Here is a 19482-nt window from a genome sequence, read left to right as displayed (position 1 = left end):
CACCCCTGAGTGGCAGGGCACTCCTTGCGCGCATCAGCACTGCGCATGGGCCAGCTGCACATGGGTCAAGGAGGCCCGGGGTTTGAACCGCGGACCTCCCATGTGGTAGGCAGACGCCCTAACCACTGGGCCAAGTCCGCCACCTGATCTTTTTTAATGTATGAATTTAGATCTAAAATTCTCCCTCTGAGCACTGCCTTCGCTGGATCCCATAAATTTTGGTTTGTTGCATTTTCATTTCATTCATCAGGAGATTTCCTAATTTCCTTTGTGATTTCTTCTTTGACCTATTGGGATTGCTTATAGTGTGTTGTTTAATTTCCATATTTTGTAAGATTTGTAGTTTTCTTTCTGTTACTGATTTCTTTAGCTTTACTCCATTGTGGTTCAAGAAGATACTTTGTATGATTTCAGTATTTTTAGATATATTAAGAATTGATTTGTTGCCTAAAATGTCATCTGTTGTAGGTAATGTTCCCTGTGCATTTGAGAAGAATGTGTATTCTGTTGCAATTGGAATGTTCTCTATATATCCATTCGGTCTATTTGGTTAATAATGTTGATCAAGGCCTCTATTTTCTTAATGGTATTTTGTTTAGATGTTCTATCAATTATTGATAGTAATGAAGTCTGCATCTATTGTAGAACTATCTATTTCTTCCTTAATTTCTGTCTATTTTTGTTTCATATATTTGGGGGCTCTGTTGTGAGGTATGTAATATATTTGTAATTGCTATATATTCTAGCTGGATGGAATCTTTTACCAATATGTAATATCCTTCTTTGTCTTTTGTATTCTTTTTTTTTAAAATATTAAGTTTTATTTTGAAATACTTGCAAAACTTGCAGGACAAGGTATATAAAAATACAAACCCCATACAGAGAACGCCAACATACCCCTATACCCCAGATACACACATCCACAAATTTTGAAAATTTTCCACGTATACCATATCATTCTATCTCTCATCAATCCATCTATCTATGCATCTATTTACCAGCCTGTTTTATGAATACTTAAGTATAGATTATATGCATATACTACTTGACCACTTAATATTGGTATGTACATTTCCCAAGGAGAAGGATATTCAAGTGTAGTTATTTTTATATATTTTCAAGTGCAGTTTTTTTATATAGCCCAATAACCTCATAATGTCTGTTTAAACATTTTTTTCCCTTCCTATAACCCATTCAGGATCATGCATTGCTTTTTTTTTTTAATAGCTTTTTTGTGTTTGCTTTATTTTGGTATAACTTTGCCTAATTTTCTACTTTTAATCTTTCTTTTAAAGAGATTTATTATTTATTTATTTATTCCCACCCCCAACCCCCCTCCCCACCCCCATTGTTTTGTGCTCACTGTCTGTTCTCTGTGTCCATTCACTGTGTGCTCTCTGTGTCTGCTCATCTTCCCTTTAGGAGGCACCAGGAACCGAACCTGGTACCTCCCATGTGGGAGAGAGGGATGCAATCACTTGAGCCACCTCAGCTCCCTGCTTTGTTGTGCCTCTCATTGTCTTTCTTCTTTGTGTCTCCTTGTTGTGTAATCCTCTTGCATCAGCTCAATGTCCCTGTCCATTGTGCCAGCTCACTGTCTTGCTCGTCTTTTCCAGGACCTCCTATGTGGTACCTGGGAGCCAAATTGCTTGAGCCACACTCACTTCCTGCTACTTTTAAACTTTCTATGTCTTTTTTATGACTTCTCTATTGTGATATAATTCACATCTAATAAAAGCTGCCTTTTGAAAGTGAGCAATTTAGGGCTTTTGGTATATTCACAGAGGCGTGCAACCATCAACGCACTAATAATTGACTAATAATTAATAAAACTTAATTTATTTTTAATTGTGGTAAAATGTACCTAACATAAAAATCATTTTAACCATTTTAAGTGGACGACTATTTGGCATGAAGCACATTGACAAGACCGTAGAACTTTTACCACTGTATATTTCTAGTCATCATCCCCAAGCAACACTCAATCTCATTTAGCAGTAGCTCCCTATTTCCCCCTCCCAGCACTCCTGGTAACCACTGTTCTGCTTTCTATGTGGGTTTTTTTAAAAATTTACTTTTCTTAAGAATTTGATTTTTTGTTAGAGAAGTTGTAGGTTTACAGAAATATCATGCATGAAATATATAAAATACAGAGTGCCCATACACTACCCCATCATTAACACTTTGCATCTATGTGGTCCATTTGTTGTAATTCATGAAAGAACATTATTATACTTGAACTGTTAACAAGAGCCAATCGTCCACAGTAGGATTCACTGTGTTATACAGGCCTGTAGCAGTTTGATATTGTTTATGAATTCTAAAAATAATGCATTATGTTTGTAAACTGGTCTGTCTGACGTTTCACTTTCACTTGATTAAATTATGATTAGGCCATGTCAGTAGGTTATTGAGTCCCCACTCCTTGGTGGGTGGGGTCTTACAGATAAAAGACATGGCAAAGGACAGTTGAGAGTTTTGATCCTGGAGTCCAGAAAGTAAACACACAGGAAAAGCAGATACATGAGAAAAGAGAGAAGGTTCATTTTGAGAGGCAGAATCCCCAGGAAGAGAGATGAGCCGTTTGCCTGAGAGTTTTTGCTGACCTTGTAGAGAGAATAGAGCAGCTGAGCCTAGAGAGAAACAAGCCCCAGGAGAGAGACAAAATTTATCTCAACCTATAGCTGATATCAGAAGAAGCTGGGACTGTGGACCCTTAAGAGGAAGAGGAAGGCCTGAATGTTGGCAACCATCTTGCTCCAACACGTGGCAACAGACTTTGGTGAGGGAAGTAACTTATGTTTTATGGCCTGGTAAATGTAAGCTTCTACCCCAAATAAATAACCTTTATAAAAGCCAACAGATTTCTGGTAGTTTGCATCAGCACCCCTTTGGCTGACCAAAACAAGTACCATGTTTTAGCTTTTAATTTTTATTCCAGTAATATATATGCGACCTAAAATTTCCGCTATAACCACACTGACATATGTAATCCAATGCTGTTCATTACAGTGTTGTGCTACCATTACCACCATCCATTTCCAAAACTTTATCATCAACCCCAGTAGAAGCTCTATACCATTTAAGCATTACCTCCCCACTCCCTACTCCCATGTCTATGTGTTTTTGAAAAGAAGAAAATGTTAAGATTTGTTTATATCCATTGCGGGGGTCTTTGTATTTTAATAAGAGAATCATTGTGTATATCACGGTCATGTATTACATTTGATTGTCATTGTCTCTTCATTTACTCTTTGTTTTTATTTTTGAATTGGGAGAACGCGTAAATGATGTGAACTTTCTCATTGCAACCACTCCCAAGCACACCATTCAGTGGTATTAATCACATTCGCAATATTACAGTACCCTCATCATCTCCATTACTAAAACTTTTCCATCTCCCAAAACAGAAACCTTTTCATCCATTATAGATTAACTCCCCTTTCTCCCTTTCTTCCTGTACCTGGCAACTGTACTCTAATTTTGGTCTCTATGAGCTTACATATTCTCTGATGTTTTCTTTGACCATGGGGCTTAAATTTAACCTTCTAAATCTTCCATAGTCTCATTTGATGATACTAGCTTAACTTCAATAGTATACACAAAGTGTACCCATCCATCCTCCTACCTTTATCTAGTTTTTGTCACAAATTACACATTCATACATAGAGTCCAAACCTCTTACTTATTATGACATTTTATGCATTTGTCTTTTTTTTTTAATTTTTAATTTTTATTTCTCCTTCTCCCCCCTGCCCTTTTGTCTGCTCTCTGTGTCCATTCACTGTGTGTTCTTCTCTGTCCGCTTGCATTCTTGTCAGCGGCACCAGGAATCTGTCTCTTTTTGCTGCGTCATCTTGCTGCGTCAACTCTCCATGTGTGCGGCACTACTCCTGGGCAAGCTGTACTTTTTTCCGCGCACGGTGGCTCTCCTTGTGGGGCATACCTCTTGTGTGTGTGGCTCCCCTACATGGGGGATACCCCTGCATGGCACAGCACTCCTTGCGCACATTAGCACTCCACATGGGCCAACTCAGCACACAGGTCAAGAGGTCCTGGGTTTGAGCATGTAGGTGGATGCTCTATCAGTTGAGCCAAATCCGCTTCCCACATTTGTCTTTCAGATCCTGTAGGAAGGTTACAATTAGTTTTGGCCTTACCCTGTTCACTTTGACAGAGTGAGACACTTCAGGGTGCTGTCTCCACATTGAATCTTTGAACAGTCAGCAAGATCTGGAAGAAACATCTTTCTCAAAGCTCCAGAACGGAGATGACTTAAGGGATTAGTTGCCTCCCACCCACATCAGACATCCCAGGTTCAGTTCCTGGTGCCTACTAAAGAAACAAAGAAGACACAGCAAGTACAAACAATAAGGGAGTGGGAAGAAATAAATAAAATAAGTCTTGGAAAAAAAAAAAAAAAAAAGGCAACCACCTATCTAAATGGGTCCAGTGGCCAGAGAGAAAGCAGCTCAGTAAGAATGAAAGAAAACATATATCTAGCAAATATAACTTCTTAAAGAGAAGATGACAAACTGAAAAGAAAAATAATATGCCTAAGGAGAGTCCAGTACAGCACATTGAAGATTTTCTGAAGCACAAGTGTGATTTCTCAGTTCATTGAAGTAGAGGCTAATCACTGCTGAAATTTTAGTGGCCTAGAAGACCAAAGTGGGATATCTCAAATAACAAACAAACAAAAAAAACAAAGAAATTGTGTGTGTGGGGGGGGGGGGGGGACGGGAAATAAGAGACTTGCAGGATAGATCCAGGAGACTTTACACATCTAGTTCTAGGAGTTCCAGAAGAGAAAAATGAACAGAGGAGAGGTGATAAATTCTTTGCTCTTCATTTTTTGCTTAAAGCCCTTTTATTTTCGTTCTTTCTAAAACTCCTTCCATTGACTTATATTATTGTCCTATATTACCTGCTCTACCTCCTATTTGCAATTATCTGTAAACTCCTGTCTTTCATTTTAGTCCCTTGACAATTTTAATTCCTAGCTCACTATCACTTTTTTCAAAACGTTTTGAGTTATCATTCTTGGTTATATTCATTATTCATGCAGATGATACTTCAGTACACTGGCTTCTCAGTTCCTTATCTGCTATCTTCAAATAGTCTTAGCTTCTGTCTTCCTATAGCCTCCCAGTTGTTTGATCATTTCTACACTTCTTCATTGCTAATAACAGCACCTTGTTCTTAATCATAAATTTCATTTGTCCAGTTCTCTGCTTCAGGCCTTTTTCTGGGATGCTCTTTGATATGCCAACTGCAATAACTCTTTGACCCTATTGGGAGTCCTTGACCTATCACTTTTTCATAATTATTCATGCACATCATGTCCCTTACTTTTCTCATTAGCCCCTCCCATTGTACCCATTTTAGAGGAGAAAGTATTCTTAAGGTATTTTTTTGAGATGAAGGAAAGCAGTGGAGGAAACCAGTGCCTTTTAATGGGGAAATTGATCAGTATCTTATGTTTAAAAAATAGTAGAGATGTGACTTATGAGTACAGAGAAAGAGGAGGTAATCATTAAGGAAATGGAAAAGTGTAATTTTAGCAGCTTCCACATTAAAGGAAAAAAAGGGGGAAAACAATGTAAAACAAATAATGAAAATAAAATAAGATAGAATGAATAAACCAACTATTTTGATCATTACATTAATTGTGAATAGATGTTTTTGAAAAATCTGAGGGAGCAGATGTGGCTCAAGCAGTTGAGCTCCCACCTCCCACATGGGAGGTCTCGGGTTTGGTTCCCAGTGCCTCCTAAAGAAAAGCAGATAAGGAGCAGACATTGAGCAAAAACAATGAGCAAAAACAATGAGCAAGACAATAAGCAAAACAAGAGTAGACAATGAGCAAAAACAAAATGAGCGAAAACAGACTGAACTGGGAGCACATGTGGCTCAAGCAGTTGAGCAGCCACTTCCTGCATGGGAGGTCCCACGTCTGGTTCCCAGTGCCTCTTAAAGAAAAAACAAACAAAAAACAGACATTGAGCAAAACAACAAGCAAACAAATGAGGGTGCCATCAAGTAGGTGGGGGTGGAGGGGACCTGAAACCGAACTATCAGATTGGTTTTAAGAAACAAAATTTGTTCCCTTTTTTTTTTTTAAAGGTTTATTTATTTATTTATTTCTCTTCCCTTCCGCCCCCCCACCCCAGTTGTCTGTTCTCTGTGTCTATTTGCTGCGTCGTCTTTGTCCGCTTCTGTTGTCAGCAGCAGGGGAATCTGTGTTTCTTTCTCTTGCGTCATCTTGTTGTGTCAGCTCTCTGTTTATGCAGCCCCATTCCTGGGCAGGCTGCACTTTCTTCTGCGCTGGGCGGCTCTCCTTATGGGGCGCACTCCTTGCGCGTGGGCCTCCGCTACGCGGGGGCACCCCTTCGTGGCAGGGCACTCCTTGCGCGCATCAGCACTGCACGTGGGCCAGCTACACACAGGTCAAGGAGGCCCGGGGTTTGAACCGCGGACCTCCCATATGGTAGACGGACACCCTAACCACTGGGCCAAGTCCACCACCACAAAATTTGTTCCTTAAGGAACACTTTTTAGGAGAACATAATGATAAAGATTCAAAGTAAAGTGATATGCAAAGAGATTTAGGTAAATGCAAATAGAAAGCTCAAGTAGCAATATTAGAATTAAGGCAAGGTAAAATTAAAGTTGTAAAACCTCAAACAAGATGAGGAGGGACATTATGTAATGGTAAATGGCAAATTTAAGAAGACACATTGATAAACCTATGTATACTAAATCATGTAACAACAATGCATGAAGCAAAAGTGTTAGAAATAAAAAGATAATTATAGTAAGAGGCTTGAGTATACTTCTTTCTTTAGATCTTGTAGACCCAAAAATAAGTTACACAAGTTAAATCATTATCTTTGATTTAAGAGGTATCAGAATTTAGTTCCTATTTACATAAGGAATATACATTTTTTTACACGCCCATAGGACATTTATAAAATTATGTACTTAGCCACAAAAAACCTTAGAAGATTTCAAAGTAGCGATTTTACCAGCCGTAGTCTCTGATTATAATCTAATGAAAGTAGAAATAAATGATGAAGAGTGACCCAAACAAACCTAACTCCATGATAATGAAGAAACATATTCCTAGATAATCCTTGTATCAAAAAAGAAATCAAAATGTATATTACAAACTAGAAAGCAATAAAAATGAGACTATTTCATATCAGAATCTGTGGAGCATGTAGAAAGTATACGCAGAATACTGTGTCTTAAATATCTTTATTATTAAAGATAGGAACAAAGAAACAATCTTATTAAATAAAAGAAATAATAAACCAAAAGAAACTAAAAAGGGAACTAATAAAGTTAAAACTTGATTTTATTAAAATAGAAAAAAGTGGATGGGATAGCAATCTTAGAACTGCTTATAAAGATAAAAAATTGAAGCCCTTGTGAATTAGGGTAAATTCAGTCTCTTAATTGGCTGAATCTTTTAAAATGTTAGTCAACCAGGTGCTAGATAGCAGTGCCAATTTACATAGTGTGCACACCTCTTTTTTTATATATTAACTTTATTTTTAAAGAGGTTTTACGTTACAGAGAAGTTACATCTAAAGTTTAAGGGATTCCCATATAACCCACCACCTCCCTCTACCCATGCCTTCCCCAATTAATAACATCTTATGATTGTGTGGTACATTTGTTAAAATTGATGAATAAATACTGAGGCATTGCTATTAACCAAGGTCCATAGTTTACACTGTGGTTTACACTTAATTCCCATGACCTAAAAATGCCCTATGTTCTACCTATTATAACTACACTTCTCCTCAGAACCTCTGGTAACCACTATCTTTATAACAACGTTACATGTTCTTCCATTACTACATTAATAAGTTCATTTTGTCCATGGTTGCATTCCCCTCTTATGTTTGTTCATGTCTCAACCTTGAGAATTTGGGCATGGTAATGCCTGTTCTGCCTCAGATTGAGAGGGGGCTTAGATCTTATGGGGCAGATGGAAGGAGCTATTTTCCTTGCAGTTGTAAATACTTAGTTTTTGGGATGGGGGTTGTCCATCATCATCATTTTGTTAGTTGTCTTGGGCAAGTCTGATGAACTGGAGAGTAGGTATTGGCTGCAATTCTTTAACTGGCACATGACCAGACCGAAGATTTAAGTCTCTGAGACATATACTTAACATAGTGCTAAATTTAAGCTCAAATAAAGGGGTAGCATGTGTAGGGAAATTATAAATGGGTCTAACTCTGTTATATTGGGGAAATAGGTTTTCATGCATTTTAAGCTAAGGCCCACTGGTAGGGTGCTGATTTCAAGGGATTGTGTGCCTTGCCTATGTTGCCAGATGGCTCTAGAGCCCCCAGGAACACCCTCATTTGAGGAATTGTTCACAGTGGCAGTTAGTGAGATCTGCCTGAGACATGAATAAGTGTAACCTCTGGAATGATCTCCTGACTCATTTTGAAAATTCTTAGCATAAAAAACTCTTTTGTATTTGATCTTTTTCCCTTTTGGTCAAGGTTTCTTTCCAAATGCATCTTGGTGCTTGGTATTAATCCCTCAGTGCCAGGGAGGCTCATCCCTGGGAATCATGTCCCATGCCAGGGGTAAGGTAGCACATTTAAAGCAGAGTTTGGGGTGGCGGACTTGGCCCAGTGGTTAGGGCGTCCATCTACCACATGGGAGGTCTGCGGTTCAAACCCCGGGCCTCCTTGACCCGTGTGGAGCTGGCCCATGCACAGTGCTGATGCACGCAAGGAGTAGCCTTGCCACGCAGGGGTGTTCCCTGCGTAGGGGAGCCCCACTTAGAAGGAGTGCGCCCCGTACGGAGAACTGCCCAGTGCGAAAGAAAGTGCAGCCTGCCCAGGAATGGACGCCGCCCACACGGAGAACTGACGCAGTAGGATGACTCAACTAAAAGAGACACAGACGCAGCAGGATGACTCAACTAAAAGAGACACAGATTCCGTGCCACTGACAATAACAGATGCGGACAAAGAAGATGCAGCAAAATAGACACAGAGAACAGACAACCGGGGAGGGGCGGGGAGGGAAGAGAAATAAATAAATAAATAAATCTTTAAAAAATAAAAATAAAGCCGAGTTTGGCTTAGAAAGAGGCCACATTCGAGTAACAAGGAAATTTTCGGGAGGTTACTCTTAGGCAGTAGTTTAATTAGACTAAGTTTCAATTTTATAAAAATAAGGTTCATAGTTATATGCATAATATTGAAGGTTTGACATATTGGTCTGTTTTCTTTTATTAGGCACTGCCTGTGTGTTTGAGAGACTCTTGCCCCTCTTTTTGAGAACATAGCAGGACTCCCCAGGGAGGGAGTTTAATATTTTGTTTATTGTGCAGGTCTCTACCCCCTGAGATAACACCCTATTATAAGATGAACACATTCATATTCCATAAACGCATGCTGCAATTGCAGCCTTTCCCATATATCCCCTGCCCCTGACACTCTGCACACGTGACCCTCCCCTGCCATATTTGCCAAAAGAACATTTCCACAAATGTATTTTCAACCACAGACCTCCACCCCCCCAGAGCTCATCTGTTCCTTCCTCCAGCCCTCCCCCCAGTTCCGTGGATAGTCCAACACACCCCCCCAGCCCTGCTCACCCTCACATTCCAGCACCATTGGCCCCACTCACATCTCTGCACCACCCTCACTTCTCTCCACTGCCAAAGTACCCCCTTCTGCCTTATTAGTACACTGTCCAAATTGATTATCAGCTCACTACTCTCTACTCCCTTTTTGTCTCCTGATAATCTGTCTTCCAGATTCTATTTCCGTGAGTCTGCTCAGTGTGCTTAGGTCAGATGAGTGAGGTCATGTAATATTTGTCCTTTAGTGCCTGCCTTAATTCACTCAAGGCTTTTGAGTTTCATCTTTGTTGATGTGACACACACATCTTTTGAATGTGGGAAATGCTTTTATGAAAACTTTTAGAACATGGTTTCTCAGCAGATTTTGAATTGTTAGAATACTAAATAATAAGATTAAGGTTAAAATATATTGACTTCTTTCTATAGCAATTTTAAATAAATTGTTTAATTTGTGTATTTTGCATCTAGAATGTTGGCTAACTATGGGAAGTACATTTGTACTTGGTGTATTTTTTTTGATGAGTGTAGAATTTTCTTCTGCACAATATAGTTTTTTTTCCTCTGTGTTTTTATATTTCATATTGGCTAATATAGAAAGTCTTTGTTTAACTCAACCTAGTTTTCAGGAAAATAGTAGAATACCTTAAATTCAGAAAACAAATTGTATATAAAGTGAGTATTTTTCTAAAAAATTCCATGTATTTTCATACATATTATTAGCTACCACCGGCTAGAAAATATGGCATCTTAAAAAGTCAGTTCATAAATTATAGTTTTAGCCAGGAAAGTTTTATTTTTTTATTGAAACAAAATAATCCTAGTTATTTCATAAGTTAACATATTTAAATTAATATTTAGTGAAATGCACATATTAACATCTAACCTTTTTTAAGTCTGTAGATTGTTTTTTACGTGATTTTGCAAGTAAATCGGAGAACCGATATAAAGCAGCATATATATACTTCACTGACTGTAAGTCATTTTTTCTTTTAAAGTACTGATTTTTTGTAATACTGTTATAATGCTAGTGATTATTTATTGTTTGTTATAATTATGTTAGAAAGAATCTGAAAATATAAGATAGCTATCCTAATTTGTGTTAAGGTGATAGAAAATTCAAAGAATTCTTTCCAAATGAGTTTGAAACAAAATTCACTATTGTGGGGCAGGTTGGTGAAGTAGGCAGTATGGGGAACTAAGTCTCAAATTCTAGGGTGATGACAGAAATAATTTAATATTTTTAATCAAATTCCATTGGGGATTTGATTATATAATAAAAATAAGACCCTTTGAGAGATTACTGAAGAAACAGCCATCTCTTTGGCAAATATTAAGGGAGGAAATCTACCACATTTTTCTTATTATGATGTGTTCCAATAGAAAATAGCTAAAACTAAAAAATCACTGAGAAGTCTTAGAGATGTGTAATTCTGTTATATGTTATAATGTTATATAATAATTACACTTAGAGGTAAAGTTACCATTAATCTAAGTGTTGGAGTATTTGCTATTAGATTCCTCACTTTAAGTAGTATACTTTATCAATATGATATTTATGTCAAGCCTAGTAGTAATTTACATTCTAAAAAATACTATACCACAGGTATTTGTCATTTAATCTTATACAGAACTTCATGAGTATGGAATTGATAAAAATTTTAATGACTATAAAACCCTGTAGTAACTTAAGGAATCTTTAGCCTAAAGAACATCATGTTAAAAGACACCAAGTGGCTCAAGTGATAGGGCTTCCATCTACTACATGGGAGGACCCGGGTTCCATCCCTGGGGCCTCCTGGTGAAAAAGAAGAGAAAGCGTGCCTATGCAGCTAGCCAGTGCCCACATGGTGAGCCAAGTGCCCACGTGGTGAGCCGAGTGCCTGTGTGAGTGCTCATGCAGTGAGCCAAGTGCCCATGTGAGTGTCTGCGTGGTGAGCCAAGTACCTGCATGGCAAGCTGAGTGTCCGTGAAGTGAGCCAGTGCCCATGCAAGTGTCATGCAGCAAGATGATGACGCAACAAAAGAGAGACAGAAGGGGACAGTCAAGGTGAAACGCAGCAGAAACCAGGAACTGAGGTGGCACAGCTGATAGGGAACCTCTCTCAACATCAGAGGTCCCCAGGATCAAATCCCAGATGAATCCTAGGTGAATCCTAGAGGAGAAAAAATGAGAAGAGAAGACAAAAAGAGAAATAGCTACTGAAGATCACACAGTGAATGAACATAGCAAAAACAGCAGGGTGGGGGAAGAGAAAGGGGAATGGGGGGAAATAAATAAATAAATCTTTAAAAAGATAAAAAATAAAAAAAAACACCGAGAACAAATTGTTGGTATTCCAGCCTAGATCTACGGTAACTAAAAACACTTAGGTGAAAGGAAAAAAGGAGGGGCTCTGAGTTCTAGGACTTAGTCTGAGAATTTCCTGACACTAGAGAACTTCCTGTAATTCAAGAAAGAATTATCACTTGTATGGTCTGATTGCAGCATAGATCACTTAATGACAGATTTCAACAAATTGTTTCAATTCCTAAGAAGTTCTGGAATTCCTACAAAAGTTTATTAAGTCATGAGTTTGGATATAATTTTCCTTGCTAAGAATTTTAGCTTGCTTTGTTAGCAGATCTCTAAAGTTGTATTTTTTATGGTGGTTGTGAATGGGGAAAATGGGATTTTTTTTATAGCCTTCTTTACTAGAATGTATCTGTTCTATAAAGTGAAGAACAATATTTATTTTCTCTGCCCTCATGGTAAATTACTCTGAAAATCAATAAATTAAAAAATAAGTATTCTTAAATGCTAGAAAGATTTATTCAGAAGGATAAAATTTAGATTAAGTTATATGCGTTTTGTTTTTCCTTCTCAGTTTGCCCTGATAGTCTCTTTAACAAAATTAAGACTTCTTGCTCCAAGTCAATAAGAAGATGCAAAGAAATAAATATTTCCTTCATTCCACTTGAATCTCAGGTACTTTATAATTTTTTAAAAATTTTAGTTCATAATTGATTTTAAAATTTGATTTTATGAGCTTATTTGTTAATACAGCATATCAATGATTTTTTATATATCTTTGGTGAGTTTTTAAACTAATCCACAAATAAACGTTTCATGTTATGGCGGGAGGAACATGAACATTAAATTGGAATAAGGCATTAATAATGAAAACTGGGGCTTAAATTTCAAATATGCCACAAAGTCCTATGTAGATCAGGTTATAGCACTACTGGATTTTGAAACAGAAAGATTTTTAGTATAATTTTCTGTTACATGACTCCAAAAAATAAAATTTTTATTTAGCTTCTCTAACCATTTATATTAAAACAAATGTTCTTTCATAAACTTTTTATAAAATATTATGTTATTTATTTTGATTTACAAAATGAAGGTTATTCTGTTCATTTGTTTTTTCCTTTGGAACAGTAAATGAGCCTTCAGTTAATAATAGTAATAATAATAATAGCAGGCACTTTTATGATATTCCTCATGTGTCTCTTTCCTAAGTGCTCTCCATAAATGTATTAATTTAATCCTCACAACAACCCTATGAATTTGATACTGATTCTATTTCCACTTTAAGGATAAGGAAATCAATTGCAAAGAGATTAAATAACTTGCCTCAAATCTCACAGTCAGTGAATTGTTTAGTTTTGCTGTGCTCTGTTCTCTTGTGTTTGTATTCTAGCATTTTGTAGAATTGAAATAGTTTACTAGAGTTTGGAACTAATAGGCCAGTGTTTTCAAGAGATAGAAAAGTCCTGGATCAGGGATTTCTCTTTTAAGCTATTACTGTTTTTGATAAGAAAGATTATAATCCAAATTGTAAAATTTTAAGATAGCTGCTTAATGTTAAACTGTAGTACAAAAGTTACCTTTAGGCCTTTTTCTTTTAATATGATATGTAGGGGAAACGGACTTTGGCCCAGTGGTTAGGGCGTCCGTCTACCATATGGGAGGTCCGCGGTTCAAACCCCGGGCCTCCTTGACCCGTGTGGAGCTGGCCATGCGCAGTGCTGATGCGCGCAAGGAGTGCCGTGCCACGCAAGGGTGTCCCCCGCGTGGGGGAGCCCCCACGCGCAAGGAGTGCGCCCGTGAGGAAAGCCGCCCAGCGTGAAAAGAAAGTGCAGCCTGCCCAGGAATGGCGCCACCCACACTTCCTGTGCCGCTGACGACAACAGAAGCGGACAAAGAAACAAAAGCAGACAAAGAAACAAGATGCAGCAAATAGACACCAAGAACAGACAACCAGGGGAGGGGGGGAAATTAAATAAATAAATAAATCTTTAAAAAAATATATGATATGTAAATTTAGTGTAGGGGATATGGGCTTCCTAAAATGATGGGGGTATGAACAGTTACATGATAAATATTACTAATATTCCAGAGCCTCTTGCTCCACAGAAGATAAAGTTAGAATTAAAATTCTTTAATTTCTGTATTTGAAGAAGGGGTTTATGTATATATCTGACTAATGAGATGGCTGATGGAAATAACCTTCTGTCTTTGCATGTATAGAGAAATCTCTTTAGAAATTTGTATTAATACTTACCAGTCTGCCAATTGTGATTATTTAAGGTCTAATCTGTCTGCTGTTTTTTCCCCTAAGAATGTTATTTGTTTTATTTACTTCCTTGATAAACATCTTAAGAGGATTATTTTAATAAATTTAACTACTTCAGAGAAATTACAGTGAAAATACTTTGAATTTTTGTTTGTTTGCAAATGAAGATATAAGTTAAATACTACTAAGTGCTCTGAGCAAAGGCCTGTATCAGCATTTATCAAGATTGTATGCAGTAGAAGTTATTGTCTGCTAGATGCAAAGCAATTTGCTGTGAAATGATGAGCAAAATTTATGCCCTACCTTCATCTATATGCCTTGAGGTACAAAGAATTACAGATCTTCAAAACAGTATTAATTACGAATAGGTTCAACTGCATATAATAGAAAATTTTAAAAGTATAGCTTAAATGAAAAGGAAATTTATTTCTTGTTCATGTAAAAAAAAGTGAGACATGATGTACAGGGAGTTCTGATGACTCTACAGAACTGTCGGGGAACCTAGTCTCCTCAGCATGGCCCTCATGATCCAAAAGGGCTCCCAAAGTTATCACATCCTTACTTAAGGAAGCAGGATGAAGGGGAGAAGGAAGGGACTATTCCCTCCTTTTTGAGGAGTTTTCCCATACATCCTACATAATTTTCAATTATATCTCATCAGCTAAAGCCTAGACACATGGCTAAGTGCATGGAAAAATGAGAATTGTAGTCTTGTAGCTGAGCTTATGGCTTCCCTCCCCACCAAAGAATTGAGGTACAGTTACTGAAAATAAAGGGGAGAACAGTTTTTAGGGAAGCAACTTGCAGTCTCTGTTACAAGAGGAGAGGGGAGAGATTAATTCTTAATAAGAGATTGGGAAACTATTTGAAGAATGGATTGATTTCATAAACTAGAAATGAAGAGGAAAAGGCTAATTTTTTAGGCAGTGAGAAATAGTGCAAAGATACAGAAGCAGAAAAGTGCAAGGCACCAGCAGGAATATGGATTTGAGGGGTTGAAGGTATGATAGATAAGGCTTTCTTTAAAGGTAGGTTGAAACTGTATTGTAGGAGGTTCCAGGTTCCACCCAGAGTGATGCAAAGAAATGGGCTGGGGCAGATAACTGTGGGAGTGGTCCTAAAGTCTTTAAGGAAAAGTTAGAGTCCTAGACATCAGGATTTCATTGGGGAGAGATTCGCAAATTAGATATGGTGGTGCTCCAAGGAAGAAAAGTTGGACATTTACTGAATAATATTTAGAAGTTGCATGTAGAGGAAGAAAGTTGACTCTCTTCTGATTCCACGGTCAGAGTGATTAAAGAAATCTCTTTTTCCCCCTGAGAGAGTTTAAGGTTAATAATGTTATTAGATACACATTAAAGCAAGTGGATGGAAAGCTCTCAAGAATATAGGGGTTGGGCGGCAGACTTGGCCCAGTGGTTAGGGTGTCCATCTACCACATGGGAGGTCTGCGGTTCAAACCCCGGGCCTCCTTGACCCGGGTGGAGCTGGCCCATGCGCAGTGCTGATGCGGGCAAGGAGTGCCCTACCACGCAGGGGTGTCCCCCGCATAGGGAAGCCTCACGCACAAGGAGCGCGCCCCATAAGAAGAGCTGCCCAGTGCAAAAGAAAGTGCAGCCTGCCCAGGAATGGTGCCGCACACATGGAGAGCTGACACAACAAGATGACACAACAAAAAAGAAACACAGATTCCCGTGCCGCTGACAACAACAAAAGTGAACAAAGAAGACATAGCAAATAGACACAGAGAACAGAAAACCGGGGTGGGGAGGGGGAAGGAGAGAGAAATAAATAAATACATAAATCTTAAAAAAAAAAAAAAAAGAACTGAAGAGAAACGTGTGAATTATGGAAAATTTCTAGGTTATTTTCCATTGGGTTAAGATTTTTAATGTATGTCTAATATATACAGGCCAGTTTTGGCTTTCTTGTAGATAATAGATTTTCATTTTAGCTTGACTTCCTCAGATTCCTTCATCTGTTGCACAGGTAGTAAAAAGCAAACAGTACAATCAGTATATGAAACAAGATTTGAAGGAGAGAGGTAGACTAAACAGGAAAGGAGAGTGAGAAAAGAAAAGATGAAATCAAGATGACAGAGAAAATGAGGTTTGATTAAGGTAAAGACACCATTGTTTCAGGAAACAGCATGTTTAGTGCAAGTATTTTTTTTTAATCCCCAAATAATAGCTACTTTTTTCTTTATGTACTTTTTAAAGCAAGTTTCCAAATTGACATTTTTTTTCCCTTTTTGGCCTAATTTAGGTGTATGCTCTTGATGTACCGGATGCATTCTATTACTCTTACAGTCCGGACCCTAGTAATGCAAATGGAAAAGATGCAGTTATGGAAGCAATGGCTGAACAGATAGTTACTGTATGTGCAACCCTAGATGAAAATCCTGGAGTGAGATACAAAAGGTAGGATATTAAACAGCATCTGGACATGTTACGCTTTCTCTTTGCTGTTCGTAATAGAGATATGTAATGCTTCTGTTCTTATGTATATTTTTTTGCAGAATTTATTTTCTTTGTAAAATTATCATGCTCTACATCTAGGAGATTTAAAGTTTAAAGCTTGAATTTCAGATTAACAAATAGCCAACTTTCAAAGCTTAAATTTGGTATAGTTTACGGCCATATTTGTTTCATTGATTTAAGAAAAGTATAGAGGAAATGTCTGCTGTCATGTAAGGATGGTATCATTAAATTTCCTTCTAAGTGAACACACTCAGGTAACTCCACCCAAGTCAAGAAATAGAACATTAACAGCATCTCAGATCCTCCTTGTCACCCTTTCATTCCTCACCCCTTTTTTTTGTCCTCAAAGGTAGCCACTATCCTTACTTCTGATACATAGATTAGTTTTGCCTTGTTTTGAACTTGGTATAAATGGAATCATACAATATTCTTTTGTTTCTGGCTTCTGTGCTCAATATTATGTTTCTGATAATGATAGCCATCCATGTTGTAAATAGCCATATAGCTTGGGTTTTAATCCTGGCTCTTCCATTTACTGACTGTATGACCCGTCTGGCCTCAGTTTCTTTATAAAATGGGAATAATAATAGTAGCTTACCTCAGAAGGTTGTTAGGATTAAATTAATTTCTGTAAAGCACTCACATTAGTGCATGACACTAATAAAAAGAGTAGTGAATATATACTACTAATCAAAGTGTTACTCAGTTCTCTTTTGAAACATTCTTTAATTTGAACATTGGTATTTGTCAAGTGCATTGGCTGAATTGTTTAATTTCAAATTCATGAAGGCTTTGCAGTTAACTTATGTTACTCTTAGCCATTTTTAAACCTATTAGCTACTTAGAAAAAATAAAGTTAATCTTCTTAATTCAGATATTATCAAACAAACTCATTACTTAACCCTCAGGGACTGAAAATATTCTCATCCTTATAAATAATATGCTAGTTATATTCTGGACTTCAGTGGAGTTGAGCTAAGTGGTTTAGATCCTGCTAGATTTCAGGCTTCTGCTGTTGGTGATTGGTTATGTTCAAGGAAATGACTTAGCAAAACCAACTTATAATTTAATAACTCACCTATGGACCTCTATTCAGTTACTGTAGTAATTAAATAATCAAGGATTCTACCTGTTTTTTTGCAAAAAGTCTTCCTTTATACTTGATGCACTTTAAAGTGTAAGTCTAACATGAATTGATTTTTCTTTTAAAAATATTTTATAGCAAAATGTATAATAAGTTATTTTTTCTTTTTATGGCTGCTGTTTTCTTTATTTTTTTAGATGTAAAATCTAATGAACCTTTAATAATTTGAAGCTTTCAGAATGAGAGACACCCCCTCCTCCGAACACCCCATTTTTGATGTTGGCATGCTAGTTGAAGAGTCTTTTCCAACATTTTTGTAATAGGCTTGAAAGTTGTACTTGTACCACAAGTCATGAAGTTAGTTCAGAATAGAATTGTATCATTTTAGAAGACAGTGATATACAACATTTTATGCAAGAGAATATATTGGAAAGTTGAAAAGTATTAAGAGAGCATATGGGGAAATATCATACTGCTAGTGGGAAGCATAATTAATCAACTAATATAGGGAACAATTTGGTAATATCTAGAAAAGTTGAAAATGTACATTACCTATGACCTAGCAGTTATACTTTTAGATGTAATATACCCTAGAGAAGCATGTACACAGAAATATATGTACAAAGATATTTGTTTCAGCATTGTCTGTAATAGTATAGAATTCAGCATAACTTAAATGTCCGTCAGTAGGGGAATGAATACATAGAATCCAGTATAATCATATGATGGAATACTATATGGAAGGTAAAATGAATAAATTTGGTATATATATCAACATGAATAAATCTCAAAAACATGTTAATATGATACCATTTAAGAAATTTAAATGTACAAAATATATATTATATATTAAAAATACAGAAATGGCTGGAGAACACACATTAAATTCATGATAAGAGGGGGATACATAAAATAAATCTTAAAAAGGAAACTGCAACTTTATAATATTTAATTTCCTTTATATTAAAAAGATCTGAAGCATATATGACAAGGTTTACATTTGTTGTAAATTCCAGATATGTGGGAATAATAGAAAATGTATTTGATATATTATCTAAACTTTTCCATGTTTATAGCATTTTTCTAATTAATAAATTTCATGGTTTAATTTTAAAATTTAAGTTTATGATATTATAAAGTGTCCTACAAAAAAGGTAATTGTTCGAGTATTTTTCTTATTTCTAGCAAACCTCTAGATAACGCCAATAAACTTGCACAGCTTGTTGAAAAAAAACTTGAAAATTACTACAAGATTGATGAAAAAAGCCCAGTAAAGGTACTGTATAAAAGGCAAATAGTCATTATGCATATGTCTGTCTTATTTCTTTATAAACGAAAGAAACTTACTTATTCATTTCCCAGTATTGATTTGGGAGTCATTAACATAGATGGTAGTGGAAACCATAATGGATTGTGTGATTGTGTAGAGAAAATATGGGTTTTGAAGTTGGCACTGACCAAATCCTGGCTGTGCCACTTAATTATGAGTTATTCATAATTATGTCAATTTGGGCAAATTGTGTAACTTTTTGTGCCTAAGTTTTATTATCTATAAAAAGGGAATAATAACAGAATACCTGTCATATAAGATAGTAAGAGGATTAAATGAGCTAATACATGCAAAGGCTTAGAATAATGCTTGCCATTGAGTAAACATTTAATAAATGTAGGTATTGCTGTTATTACTAGCTATATGACCTTGGACAGATTAGAGTTTGTTTTTTCATCTATAAAATGTATGAG

The 19482-nt window shown here is 36.7% G+C and overlaps 1 protein-coding gene across 2 annotated transcripts in view; it reads left to right on the top strand.

Annotated features, from left to right (window-relative positions):
* Nucleotides 1-19482, top strand: part of STXBP3 (syntaxin binding protein 3) — a 90011-nt gene that overhangs the window by 17397 nt on the left and 53132 nt on the right. The window contains exons 5-8 of one of the 2 annotated variants that reach the window (XM_004448982.4): nucleotides 10513-10591; nucleotides 12484-12584; nucleotides 16441-16595; nucleotides 18925-19015. In XM_004448982.4, coding sequence (XP_004449039.2) covers nucleotides 10513-10591; nucleotides 12484-12584; nucleotides 16441-16595; nucleotides 18925-19015 — 426 coding nt within the window. The remainder of the gene's footprint in view (nucleotides 1-10512; nucleotides 10592-12483; nucleotides 12585-16440; nucleotides 16596-18924; nucleotides 19016-19482) is intronic. The other variant, XM_058303100.1, reaches the window with a different exon arrangement.

Source organism: Dasypus novemcinctus, chromosome 9 (genome assembly GCF_030445035.2).
Source record: "Dasypus novemcinctus isolate mDasNov1 chromosome 9, mDasNov1.1.hap2, whole genome shotgun sequence".
Classification (NCBI taxonomy): domain Eukaryota; kingdom Metazoa; phylum Chordata; class Mammalia; order Cingulata; family Dasypodidae; genus Dasypus; species Dasypus novemcinctus.
Note: the sequence above shows the minus strand (reverse complement) of the source record. Positions and strands in the feature narration are given on the sequence as shown.